Source organism: Leucoraja erinacea, chromosome 17 (assembly GCF_028641065.1).
Source record: "Leucoraja erinacea ecotype New England chromosome 17, Leri_hhj_1, whole genome shotgun sequence".
Classification (NCBI taxonomy): domain Eukaryota; kingdom Metazoa; phylum Chordata; class Chondrichthyes; order Rajiformes; family Rajidae; genus Leucoraja; species Leucoraja erinaceus.
In genome coordinates this window covers 31415894-31428162 of record NC_073393.1, presented here as the reverse complement: position 1 = coordinate 31428162, position 12269 = coordinate 31415894, and the positions used below count along the sequence as shown (strand labels likewise).

General features: G+C 43.5%; 1 protein-coding gene across 1 annotated transcript in view; it reads left to right on the top strand.

Annotated features, from left to right (window-relative positions):
- Positions 1–3642: 3642 nt before the first annotated feature.
- The window catches only part of LOC129705506 (calcium-transporting ATPase type 2C member 2-like), a 71042-nt gene continuing 62415 nt past the window's right edge, over positions 3643–12269 (top strand). Inside the window, 1 exon segment of the mRNA XM_055649093.1 lies at positions 3643–4759. Coding sequence (XP_055505068.1) covers positions 4673–4759 — 87 coding nt within the window. The 5' untranslated portion in view covers positions 3643–4672.

The following is a 12269-nucleotide window of genomic DNA, read 5'->3' as shown; positions in this document are numbered from 1 at the left end:
CATCTAGAGCAGCGGACGCAATAGATGAGGTTGGAAGAGATGCAGGTAAACCTCTGTCGCACCTGGAACGATTGCTTGGGTCCTTGAACGGAGTCGAGGGGAGAGGTAAAGGGACAAGTGTTGCATCTCCATCCCCTACTCCCAATTCCTCCGTCTACGCCGCATCTGCTCCATGGATGAGGCGTTCCACACCAGGACATCTGAAATGTCCTCATTATTCAGGGAACGGGGGTTCCCCTCCTCCACCATAAATGAAGCTCGCACCAGGGTCTCTTCCATACCCCGCGACACTGCTCTCTCTCCCCATCGCCCCACTTGCAACAAGGGCCGAGTCCCCCTAGTCCTCACCTTTCACCCCACCAGCCATCACATACAAAAAGTAATCCTTCGTCAGTTTCGCCACCTGCAACGTGACCCCACCACTCGCCACATCTTCCCATCCCCCCCATATCTGCCTTCCGCAAAGACCGCTCCCTCCATAACTCCCTTGTCAATTCTTCCCTTCCCTCTCGTACCACCCCCTCCTCGGGCACTTTCCCTTGCAACCGCAAGAGATGCAGTTTCTCCAGCTTTTTTGTGTACCTTCGATTCTCCAGCATCTGCAGTTCCTTCTTAAATATATGTTAAAAACCTTGTTTTGCATGCTCTCCAGACAAATCATACCATGCATCAGGTAGCACAAAAGAGAAAACAGAATGTAGTGTAACTGCTGCAAATTAAACAACAGCCCAAGTGTCAGAACAAGGATGATTGGAAGGTATGGAATTCATAATTAGCATAGGAGACATCCATTCAAGATTTAGGAACAAGAAACTGCAGGTGCTGGTGGATACCAAAGATAGATATGAAGTGTTGGAGTAATTCAGCAGGTCAGGCAGCATCTCTGGGGGGAAAGGACAGGTGACGTTTTGGTCCGGGACCCTTCATCAGATTGAAAGTAGGGAGTGAAGAGCTGGAGGCCAGAAAAGACCGTGACAAATCAAGGCAGGCCACAAATGACCTCAGGCAGGGCAATACCTAGTAAGCACATAGTTGGCAAAGGAAGGGGTGATCTCAAGAGGGAATAGCATGTAAATCTGAAGGCAACCAAACCAAACGCCTTCTTTTCCACTCTATGCATCTGTGTCACTACTTTGAGCGAACTAAAGATTTGCACCAACAGTCTCTCTGTACATTAAGGCTCCTAATCTCCCTGCCAATTATCCTACATGCCCTACCAGAATTTGACTTCAACAATAAAAACTGGAAAAACCTCTCCCTAGATGTCAAGTCTGCTTCAGTACTGTATCCTTAATTGGGGTCTAACTGGACCAGGAGCAAGGGGTGACTCAGCAGGCCAGGTGGCATTTCAGAAGAACATGGACAGCTGATGTTTCAGGTTGGGACTCTTCAGCAAGCTATGAATTTGCATCCACTCTGCACATCAAAGCCCCTAAGCTCCCTGCCATCTATCTATCTATCTTATCTATATTACTAAAAGTCTGTTCTTGACCGGTTTTGGCCATCTGTGCTGCGATTTCCAAGAGAACGCCGCCACCTATGGCTGTCATTTTGGCCACCTTGCTCAGAGCCCCCCTCCGCTGTATGTGTGCCGAGGATTTTTCCTGTCGATGAAAAATGACATAGATATTAATGTTTTTACAAAATTCCCCATTCTCCCCGCTGCCCCCGCTGGAGGCAGGGGAAGGGACTATAAAACCAGGAAGTGGTGTGCCTCAATTAGTCTCTGCAAGCTGGAGCTCTGTCAGTTAGTCTCTGTTACTCTGAATGACACTGAACAAATGGCTACAGCAATGTGAGTACCCTTCATTTAGTTTGAAAATGAAAATATAGTTAGTTTGAAGTAAAAAAGCACTGCCTGCAAATGGTTGTTTGGGTTGAATTAAAAAGGCTCCCTCTCTCCCTCTCTCCCTCTCTCCCTCTCTCCTTCTCTCCTTCTCTCCTTCTCTCCTTTTCTCTCTCCCTCCCTCTCCTCCCCCTTGAAGTTGAAAGGCACTGCACATGGTGGCTTGGGTGCTTTGGCTTGAAGTTGAAAGGCATTACTTACTGCAAATTGTGGTGTGGGTGCATTGGCTTGAGGTTGAAAGGCACTACTTACTGCAAATGGTGGCATGAAGTTGAAAGGCACTACTTACTGCAAATGGTGTCTTGGGTGCTTTGGCTTGAAGTTGAAAGGCACTACTTACTGCAAATGGTGTCTTGTGTGCTTTGGCTTGAAGTTGAAAGGCATTACTTACTGCAAATTGTGGTGTGGGTGCATTGGCTTGAGGTTGAAAGGCACTACTTACTGCAAATGGTGGCATGAAGTTGAAAGGCACTACTTACTGCAAATGGTGGCTTGGTTGCTTTGGCTTGAAGTTGAATGGCACTATTTACTGCAAATGGTGGCTTGGGAGCTTTGACAAAGTTGAAAGGCACTACTTACTGCAAATGGTGGCTTGGGTTCTTTGGCTTGAAGTTGAAAGGCACTACCTACTGCAAATTGTGGCGTGGGTGCATTGGCTTGAAGTTGAAAGGTACTACTTACTGCAAATGGTGGCATGAAGTTGAAAGGCACTACTTACTGCAAATGGTGGCTTGGGTGCTTTGGCTTGAAGTTGAAAGTCACTACTTACTGCAAATGGTGGCTTGGTTGCTTTGGCTTGAAGTTGAATGGCACTATTTACTGCAAATGGTGGCTTGGGTGCTTTGGCTTGAAGTTGAAAGGCACCACTTACTGCAAATGGTGGCTTGGGTGCTTTGGCTTGTAGTTGAAAGGCACTGCAAATTGTGGCTTGGGTGCTTTGGCTTGAAGTTGAAAGGCACTACCTACTGCAAATGGCGGCTTGGGTGCGTTGGCTTGAAGTTAAAAGGCACTACTGCAAATGCACTTACATCCTGTTTGCACTGTATATTGATTTTAGATAAAACACTACCACTTACGGCTGTCATTTTTGGCCATCTTACTCAGTCCCCCTCCGCTGAGCAGGTGCAGATAATTCTTCCCATCAATGAAAAATAAAAGTGTTATTAGTGTTTAAAAAATGTTGAGAATCTGTCTCCTGTCAATCACGCCATGAATGCCACCTTTTCCGGTGGGAGGGGGAGGGGTTATAAAACCCGAAAGTATGGGTGTGGCTCAGTCTCTGCATGATGGGTGAGGGAGAGGTCACAACTCTGTCTGAGCTGTGAATCATCTGAACACACTGAATGTCTACTGAACTGTGAGTTTGGTGTTTTGTGTGGTTTTATGGTGGTTTCACCCTGCATGAACTGGTATGAAGCTGCATTTGAATTTGGTGGCCTTGCACCATGCGTGAAGTGGAATGAAACTGCACTTGAATTTGTCGGCCTTGGATCCTGCTTGAAATGGTATGGAACTGCACTTGAATTCGGTGGCCTTGCACCCTGCTTGAAGTGGTTGGAAACTGCACTTGAATTCGGTGGCCTTGCACCCTGCTTGAAAAGTAATTTCAAGGAATAGTCATGAGTCAACTGCCAGCCCACCAGCCATGAGTGAGCTGCCAGCAGATCAGGCTTGAGGTACTGAGCTGCCACCCCAAGAACCCATACAAACATTCTAGAAAGCCCCCCCCCCCCCCCCCCCCCCCCCCCATCCCCCATCCCCCACCACTGGCCACCAATATTGGAATTGGTGGAGTGGTGGAACATTGCGTCGGGGGACCAGCCCTCCCGTGTGAACATGGGACCCACTTAGTCTAGTTCATTCTATATCTTCTACTAGAATTTAACCCATCTGGTCCAGAGCCGAAATGTCACCTATCCATTTTCTCCAGAGATGCTCCCTGAACCGCTGAGTTACTCTGGCACCTGGTGCCTCTTTTTTAAACCCAGCTTCTTGTTTGTAATGAAAAAATGCTTTAGAACTTCCTGCTGTCTATTTAGACTTGCAGAACCACTTTTACCGGTTGGTGAAAGAAGATTGAACTTAATTTGCATCAATTAAAGTTACGCTCAATGCTTCTTTCTCTATTAAAAGGCTGAAAACGTTTGTTCGATATTTGCAGGTGATAAAAAATATCTCCCATGAAAGGAGAAAGTATAGGTTAGGCTCAGCAGGTTAGGCACAGTCCTAAAAGACAAAATTTCCTGGGTCAATGATTGGAAAGGGTTAGACGTAAACCGGTTTCAAGGTGCAGAGAACGGGAGGGGTGGAGAGAAAGCAAACCGATCGAAGAGGCCGAATGACAGATAGATACATCCACCCTTTCTCAACATGTAATCCCTCCTGCCATCCCATGCCTTCTGTCCGTTCGCCCCTTCCTCATTACCCTGCACCTTATATCACTAACCTTCCCATGGACGTAACATTAACTACAGTTTTATTTCCACCGAAGCCGGCAGTCTCGTTGAGTATCTCATCCATCTATTAACTTAGGTTTCTACTTGCTATACACATTTCACGTGAGATAATCCTAAACCACAACTTTATTGAAGAGAAACACTTCGCCGAATATGCGCTTGGCAGTGATTTAGTTACCTGAACCCCAGGGGAGGGTGGAGCTGAGAAACTTACAGCAGGAAGCTCCCTCAATTATTTAAAAGCAGGACTTTCCCTTCCCGGTGCAAGTCACCCCAACCTTCCAGCGGTTGAACTTGCGACGTTATCTCCCGGTCAGTACTCTCCTCCTCCCTTGGTTAAATTAATGTTGATCAAGAGAGAAATGTCACGATGGCACGAAGAGCATTTCTCAGCCTCTTCCAGAAAGTTTCTCTCGTCTTCGCCCGGAGGAAATACCAGCAAGTCTTGGAGGGCGAGGTGAGGCTTTGTACTTTATGTCTTTGGGACTGAGCGAAGCAACTGGGTAATTGTCCCCACAGACTCTCCTGTCAATGTAATCTCTCTGTCCTGTCAATGTCCCTCTGCGCGTTTCACTCTTCCAACCAGTGCAAACACCCTTTCATCAAGTTTAAGTTCGTATTTATTGTGGATGCGACGCTGTAATTTATGAGCAGGTTGAATCCTTGCACTTTACCTACATCCTGAAGATGGGTCTCGACACTCAACGTCACCTATTCCTTCTATTGAGAGATGCTGCCTGTCCCGCTGAGTTACTACAGCATTTTGTGTCTAACTTCGGTGTAAACCGGCATCTGCAATTCCTTCCTACACCTGAAGTCCGAAGTTATACTCTTTTAATTTGAATTTACAACAAAAAGTTTGAGAAAGTTTTGAATGGTGAATAATAAGTTTACAAGGTCATAAGACATAAGGTGGAATTAGATCATTCGGCCCATTCAATCATGGCTGACCTATCTTTCTTTCTCAACCTGCCTTCTCCCCGTAATCTTCGACTCTCTTACCAATCAAGTGCCTGTCAATCTCTGTCTTAAAGGTACCCAATGATTTGTCCTCCACAGCAGTCTGTGGCAGCCAATTCCACAGATTCACCACCCTCTGTCTCAAGAAATTCCTCCTCATCTCCTCTCTAAAGGTACCCCCTTACTCTGAGGCTGTGGCCTCTGGTCCTAGATTTTCCCATTGGCAGAAACATCCTCTCCTCATTCACTCTATCCCGACTTTTCATGATACTGTAAGTTTCTGAGATTCCCCCCAACCCCTCCCCTCATCCTTCTAAACTGCAGTGAGTACAGGCCCAGAGGCGTCAAACACTCATCATACATTAACCCAATCATCCCTGAGATAATTTTGAGAAACCTTCCCTGGATTTTCTCCAAAGTCATCACATCCCTCCTGAGATATGGAGCCTTTAGTGGTGTTAGCTTGTTAAGACAATTGCAACCTAAGTATTGTGATAATGTGTTTAACGAAGATAACTAGTTTCTAACTTATTTTTCTGTGTTATGTTTATGGTTCTTTATGCATCTTATCATTCTTTTATTTCCAAGCTATCACAGCACCACTGGTTTATTTCCAACACTCATTAATAGGATATGTGGAACCAGAGGACGGGAAGGTGGGCAGAAGGGAACAGGGGAGGGAGAAGAATAAGTAAAATGGGGGGATAGACACAAAATACTGGAGTAACTCAGCGGGACAGGCAGCTTCTTTGAGGAGAAGGAATGTGTGACATTTCGGGTCGAGACCCTTCTTCAGACTCAGTGGCCTAAAGAGCCTACAGACCAAGCATAGACCAAACAGCCGCCACCAAGCACGGGCTCTATTTGCAAGGGGCAGCTGAAGTTGACAAATGTAGCTATTTTGACTCCCATTCCCATCCCCGATTGCAAAAATTAGACCAGGCAAGAAAGTGGAAGAACAGCACCTCGTATTCCACTTGGGGAACCTACGACTCAAAGGCATGAATACTCTCCAATTTTAGTTAACTCTTTCCACTCCCTCCCCTCCTCCCCCAAATACACTCCTCATTCCTTTCCAGTTCCCATCCCCCCCTCCTTTCTCATCACCCATCCTTATCTGTTTCCCTGTTCCCATCCACCCACCGTCTCTGTTTCTATCTTTCATTCCCCATCTTACTTTCTTATCAATAGTGGAGAACGTACAAACTCCATACAGACAGTACCCGTAATCGGGATCGACCACGGGTCTCTGGCGCTGCAAATGCTGTAAGGCTGCAACTCTACTACTGCGCCACTGTGCCGCACAAATTGGTGCAGCTCTGCATAGAATTAACTTACAAATATTAATGCATTTTCCCCTGATCAAGTCAAGTCAAGAGAGTTTATTGTCATGTGTCCCAGATATGACAATGACATTCTTGCTTACTGCAGCATAACAGAATATTGTAAGCATAAATACAGAACAGTTCAGTGTGTCTATATAGCATAGACCATATATATTCATATTAATAAACAGATAAAGTGCATTAGGTTTAGTTCAGAGTTTGTTTGATGGTGAGTTTAGTAGTCTGATGGCCGTGGGGGAAAAACTGTTCCTGAACCTGGATGTACCAGATTTCAGGCTCCTGTACCTTCTACCTGATGGCAGCGGGGAGATGAGTGTGTGGCCAGGATGGTGTGGGTCCTTGATGATGCTGCCAGCACTTTTTGAGGCAGCGACTGCGATAGATCCCTTCGATGGTTGGGAAGTCAGAGCCGATGATGGACTGGTCACAACTTTCTGCATTCTTTTCCGCTCCTGGACGCTCAAGTTGCCGAACCAAGCCACGATGCAACCAGTCAGTACGCTCTCTTACTGTGCACCTGTAGAAGTTCGAGAGAGTCCTCTTTGACATACCGACTCTCCGTATAGTCTTCTCAGGAAGTAGAGGCGCTGATGTGCTTTCTTTATAATTGCATCAGTGTTCTGGGATCAGGAAAGATTTTTGGAAATACAATGAATCCTTCACAGATACAATGAATCCTCCAAAATAAAATGCCCTTTTGATGTAGGCACTGGTCCCATATCATGTCAAATGAAGGATTGTCTCTACTTCCAATAATTACAACCTTTTACATTCTGCCTGACAATCATTCCGTTTGTACCTGTGCTTCATAACTTGTCACAATTTGTCTGAGAATATGCAATATGTTTACACGTCATATGCATTAGTCTTTAAAGTACTGAATGGTAATTTAAAGTGCATGGTAAATTTATGCGCCCGAAAGCAAAGTCATTCAGTCAGTACAAAGAGTATGCTTACAGAAAGTCTAAATTCTTATGAGAACATTAAACAATTTATACACAATCAAATTCCCTATCTTAGACAATCAGTTCTCGACTTAAGTATCGAGTCCCAGTAATCTCTAATCTGCCTAATGTACAGCAAAATGAAGTACATAGCCAGCCATAAAGTAAGCAGTAAATGCTGCAAACATTCAGCAGGTCAGGCAGAATCTATGGAAAAAGAAACAAAACAATGTTTTGAGTCCAGAAACCTTTATCAGAACTCTTTTAGAAGGGAAGACGTGAAGTGCTGGAGTAACTCAATGGGTCGGGCAGCATCTGTGGAGAACGTGGATAGGTAACATTTGGGTCAGGACTCTTCTTCTGAGCGGGAGGAGAGATTTTGCAGTGGAGCAATGAAATGCAGAAACAAGGACTAGCAGATGCAGAAAGAAGGAGAATTTCTTCAAAGTAGCACACCATGTGGAGATTGAGGAGGAAAACCTTTTCAAAGTAGGCTACCTTGAGGAGTCTAAAGAAGGGTCTTAACTGAAACATCACCTATCCATGTTCTCCAGAAATGCTGTCTGACCCATCACTTTGAGTTTTCTCTTCTAAAAGAGTTCTGATAAAGGTTCCTGGACCCAAAACATGAATAGTTTCTTTTTCCATAGATTCGTTTATCTTAACCCAGCATCTGCAGTTCCTTGTTTCTACTCTGCTCAAGAACACTTTGATGTTTTTATTTTTTTATTTGTCTCGTCAGCCAGTCTAGTTATATTTCCATGGCCTTCCTAGATGTTCAGCTAGTATGAAACACACTATATCTAGAAAAAAGAACAAATCCTATATACTTAATTGAAGGTGTAATTGAGTAATGTGTTCTCAAAATATTATGGGGAAAAATATAATAAGCTAACACATACCATGTATGCTTTATAATCTTACTTTGGAATCCTAACTCTCAAACTTCGAATCAATGTTGAGGCATAAAAAGAAGATGGCTTTAAACAATGCAGGCCTTCACCTTAGGATGAGTATATATATATTTTTTAATTTAATTTTATTTTTTTTATTAGAAGTACGGTAAATTACAATCCTACACAACACGTATATCTTAATACATTTTTTGTACCGCTTCATTTTTTTTGAGCTTTAAGAAAAAGGTAGAAGTAAGGAAAGTAAAGAAAGTGCGCGAGAGTCGTGAAGTGCAAGAGTGTTGGGAAAAGAAAGCCCCTTAGAAAAGAAGTTAGAGAAGGAAGTAAAGTGAGAAAATAGATCCTAGAAAAGAAAGAAAGAGAAAATAGGAACAATCGCTCTATTATAACATTAAACTCCGCAGAAAGGGGACTACCAACCAAGTCTGTTTTTGTTGTTTTACCTCCCGTTACCAGGTCCTGATACCACTTATTTATTTATTTGTTTATTTAAATTACTATTGCACCTCATATTTGTAATAGGTCCAGAAACATAGACTTAGGATGAATATTAATACTGCTTTTAGTTTTCAAGTACAAATTCCTTCATCTTATAACTAAGTTATTACATGTGTGAAACATTATTTGCAATGATGCATTCCTTGCCCTAAGGATTAAATGAAGTTGCTTCTGAAAACTTGGTGCTACATGAGTATTGCATCCATTACCTTGGATGAGGAAGGTGGTTTGATGTGTGAAGGTGTTGGGAAACTGGTTATGGAGTACTTTATGCGCTTTAAATAGTTAACAGTTTTATTAATGAATACGCCACATCATCAATTACTGCTTTACAATTTAACAAGAAGGAGCTTGGAGAGAGGTTTATGCAATTATGCTGACCAATTAGAAAAAGAATGTCTGGTAACAAAATAGAATAATCTCCATTCAAAAAATGTTGCCGCAACAATGGATTTTGCCTGCGATTCTCAAAGTAATTCTGTTAGACTCGGGACTCCAATATTCTCAAAGTGGTCAGTTTTGTGACCATAATCTGGCAGCCATTTCCCAGTTAATTTCCTGCAGGATTTCCCAGTGAGGTTGAGGTTAGCTCTGCTGACAGATTATGTACAAGATTGGATCTGATAATGTTAATCTTGGCCAAATTGGAGAGGCTAGGACTTTAAAATGGAGTAAAAGCTTCAGGGCTGCTGGGAGATTAGATCAATTTGGAATTGCTCTCTGCAGAGCTGGGACAAGCTGCAGAGTGGCGCCAGTGTGTCTGGAGCCTAGATACAAGTTGCAAGAAAAGAATAAGAACATCTGCAGATGCTGTCAATTAGGTGCAAAATGCATAGAATGGATTGGATGGCTGCAAACCAGACATACACCTTGTAAATAATTGTAAATAATGTTGCAGAGTTCTACTTTGCCAAGTGTTGATTGGATGAGGTATTGAGCCTTGTCTGGGTTTCTTGCAGATTAGGGCAAATGTTTCAAAGTTGGCTTCCTTGAGAAGTCTGGTGTGAATACAATGTATTGAGCTGCTGTGTTATTGGGTTAGGGAAATGTCTGCTATGTATGGGGTTAATCGATATCTGTAATCATTAAGAGACCACCCCCATGTGGTTCGGCCCCTCGTGGTCCCGGGGCATATAAAATTGAATTGAATTTCCTTTATTGTCATTCAGACCTTTCAGTCTAATATCCGCTAATATCCGCAGAAAGTCCGCTACCAGGAGGTCCGGCATTGATCTTTTGGGAGAGCGCTTGGGACTTTCTGGAGTGTCTCTGTCTGAGCGAGGCCTAGAGGGCTTGATCAGGCAGATACGAGGATCGATCCCGCGGTGGGATAGGTACAGTAGTTGAACTGTAATTGCGCTTTGTTAAAATAAAGATTAGTTCAAGTGCTTGATTCAGTGTTTTTACTGAAACTAGACAGGGGGGGGAGGGGAGCTTAGATACGAGCAATTTACAATATAAGGTCAACAAGTGTATTTATTTCAATGGCAATTGTAGGCTGCACAGAAGACAAGGGTAAGTGGCATTTGCTTTAGTTATTCCCACTTTGTTTCTTGACTTTAATTATTAAAATTAATTATTACAAATGTTCAATCTTTTCAGCTTTTTAGTTCTGCTTGAATAATTTTAAAACGTTTTCTAATGTTAGAGCAAGGTGTTTTCATTTGGCAACTGCTGCAGTAGAAAGTTCCAATCATAACAAATAGTAAGATTAAACGAGAACTTACCAGTTCGAAGTTTGATCTGTATTTTATGAGGAGTTACGATGAGGGATTACGTGAAGAGCCCACCTCAGCACGCATGCGCGGCATACTTCAAAGCAGCGGTGTGGAATCACAGATAGACACAGTTATTTGAAGTAAACATAGTAAAGACAAGGAGACATCAGTTTGCTAGTTTGATCTATATAATGAGGGTGGGAGCGGAGAGCACATAATCCCTCATCGTAACTCCTCATAAAATACAGATCAAACTTCGAACTGGTAAGTTCTCGTTTAATCTTACTATTTTACTTCGGAGTCACGTGAGTGACTACGTGAAGACTTCAAAGCTCTGTGATTTCAAACCGTGTAACAGTTCATACTTCACTCGCTGCCGAAGTCATTCGAGGGAGGAAGTATGTTATCGTAATCAACCATGAATCTGTTTGTAAAACAATAATGGTGTTATTAACAACAACAAGATCAATTGCTCCCCCGGGCTTATATTATATATTTTTTGCAGATTCTTTTTCTGCAAACGATACAGGTTCCGTCAGTGGTTTGTTAAAAAACATTTGGAACGTATACTCCCTGGACCAACCTGCAGTAGCCAGGATGAGGTCCATAGGATCTTCCATTCTCTTAGTCACTGACGTGGGAGCCGTCCTGGTGGAATAAGACTTATACACGTCAGTATTTTCTCCAGCAACTCCCAGTACCTGCTTGAGCCACTAGAGATAGTTTAGCTCATCACCCGACCAAGAGGTTTATTGTGGCTGGCCCATGAGGCTTTTTCCTCTCCCTCGGTATTCCTTATTGTGTCGATGTAGATCTCTGAGTGGGTCATGACACATAAAATGTGGTTCAGGTGGGTATGCCCGGAATTTCATGACTGGACCTGATGTTCCTGGTCTGTTCTGTTTGGCCAACCCTTGAATGGGAATGTGACACTATCTGGTGTCATAACCATGTTGTCCCATCGCAGTAGATGGGAGAACTGGCTCTTTGTGTTGATGTAAGGTCACCAGCATGTCCATCTTCAGGGTAGGCTGTTCCAGGGTGAGTGACCTGGCTGGTGATCATCCCCTAAGGTACATCAGGGTTTCACTGACATCCCAATTTGGGTGTACCTATTTCTGGGGAATGGACTGAATATACCTCTCCTGTATCTGATCACCAGTGAGCGGTACCCAAGTTGAGTAGGCTGACAGAACATTTCCTTCATTGTGGTGAAGACCTGCCAGGAGCTCCAGTACAGTTTTGTTGTAGTTGAATGTGTAATTCCTGTTTTGGAAAAACAGTGTCCCATTTCTTGATGCTCCTCAGGTATGTTCCTTAGGATATGCGACGGAATGCTGTCATCAGGTTGATAGTTCTGCTGATCCAAACACAGCAGTGGTCTTCCCAATTTTGCAATTCTTTTAATGACCATATCGAGGATCACTGGGAACCATGCCTGTGGACTTGGTCCACTGTAATTTGCGTAGTACCCGACTGATGAAGCCGTAGTACCTATTGAAGAGGTAGAAGGAAAGGAGAATTTAGAGATTAGATTTCCCCCACCCTTCAATACGTGGGAATGTCTCCATAGCCGCTGCCTTGAAA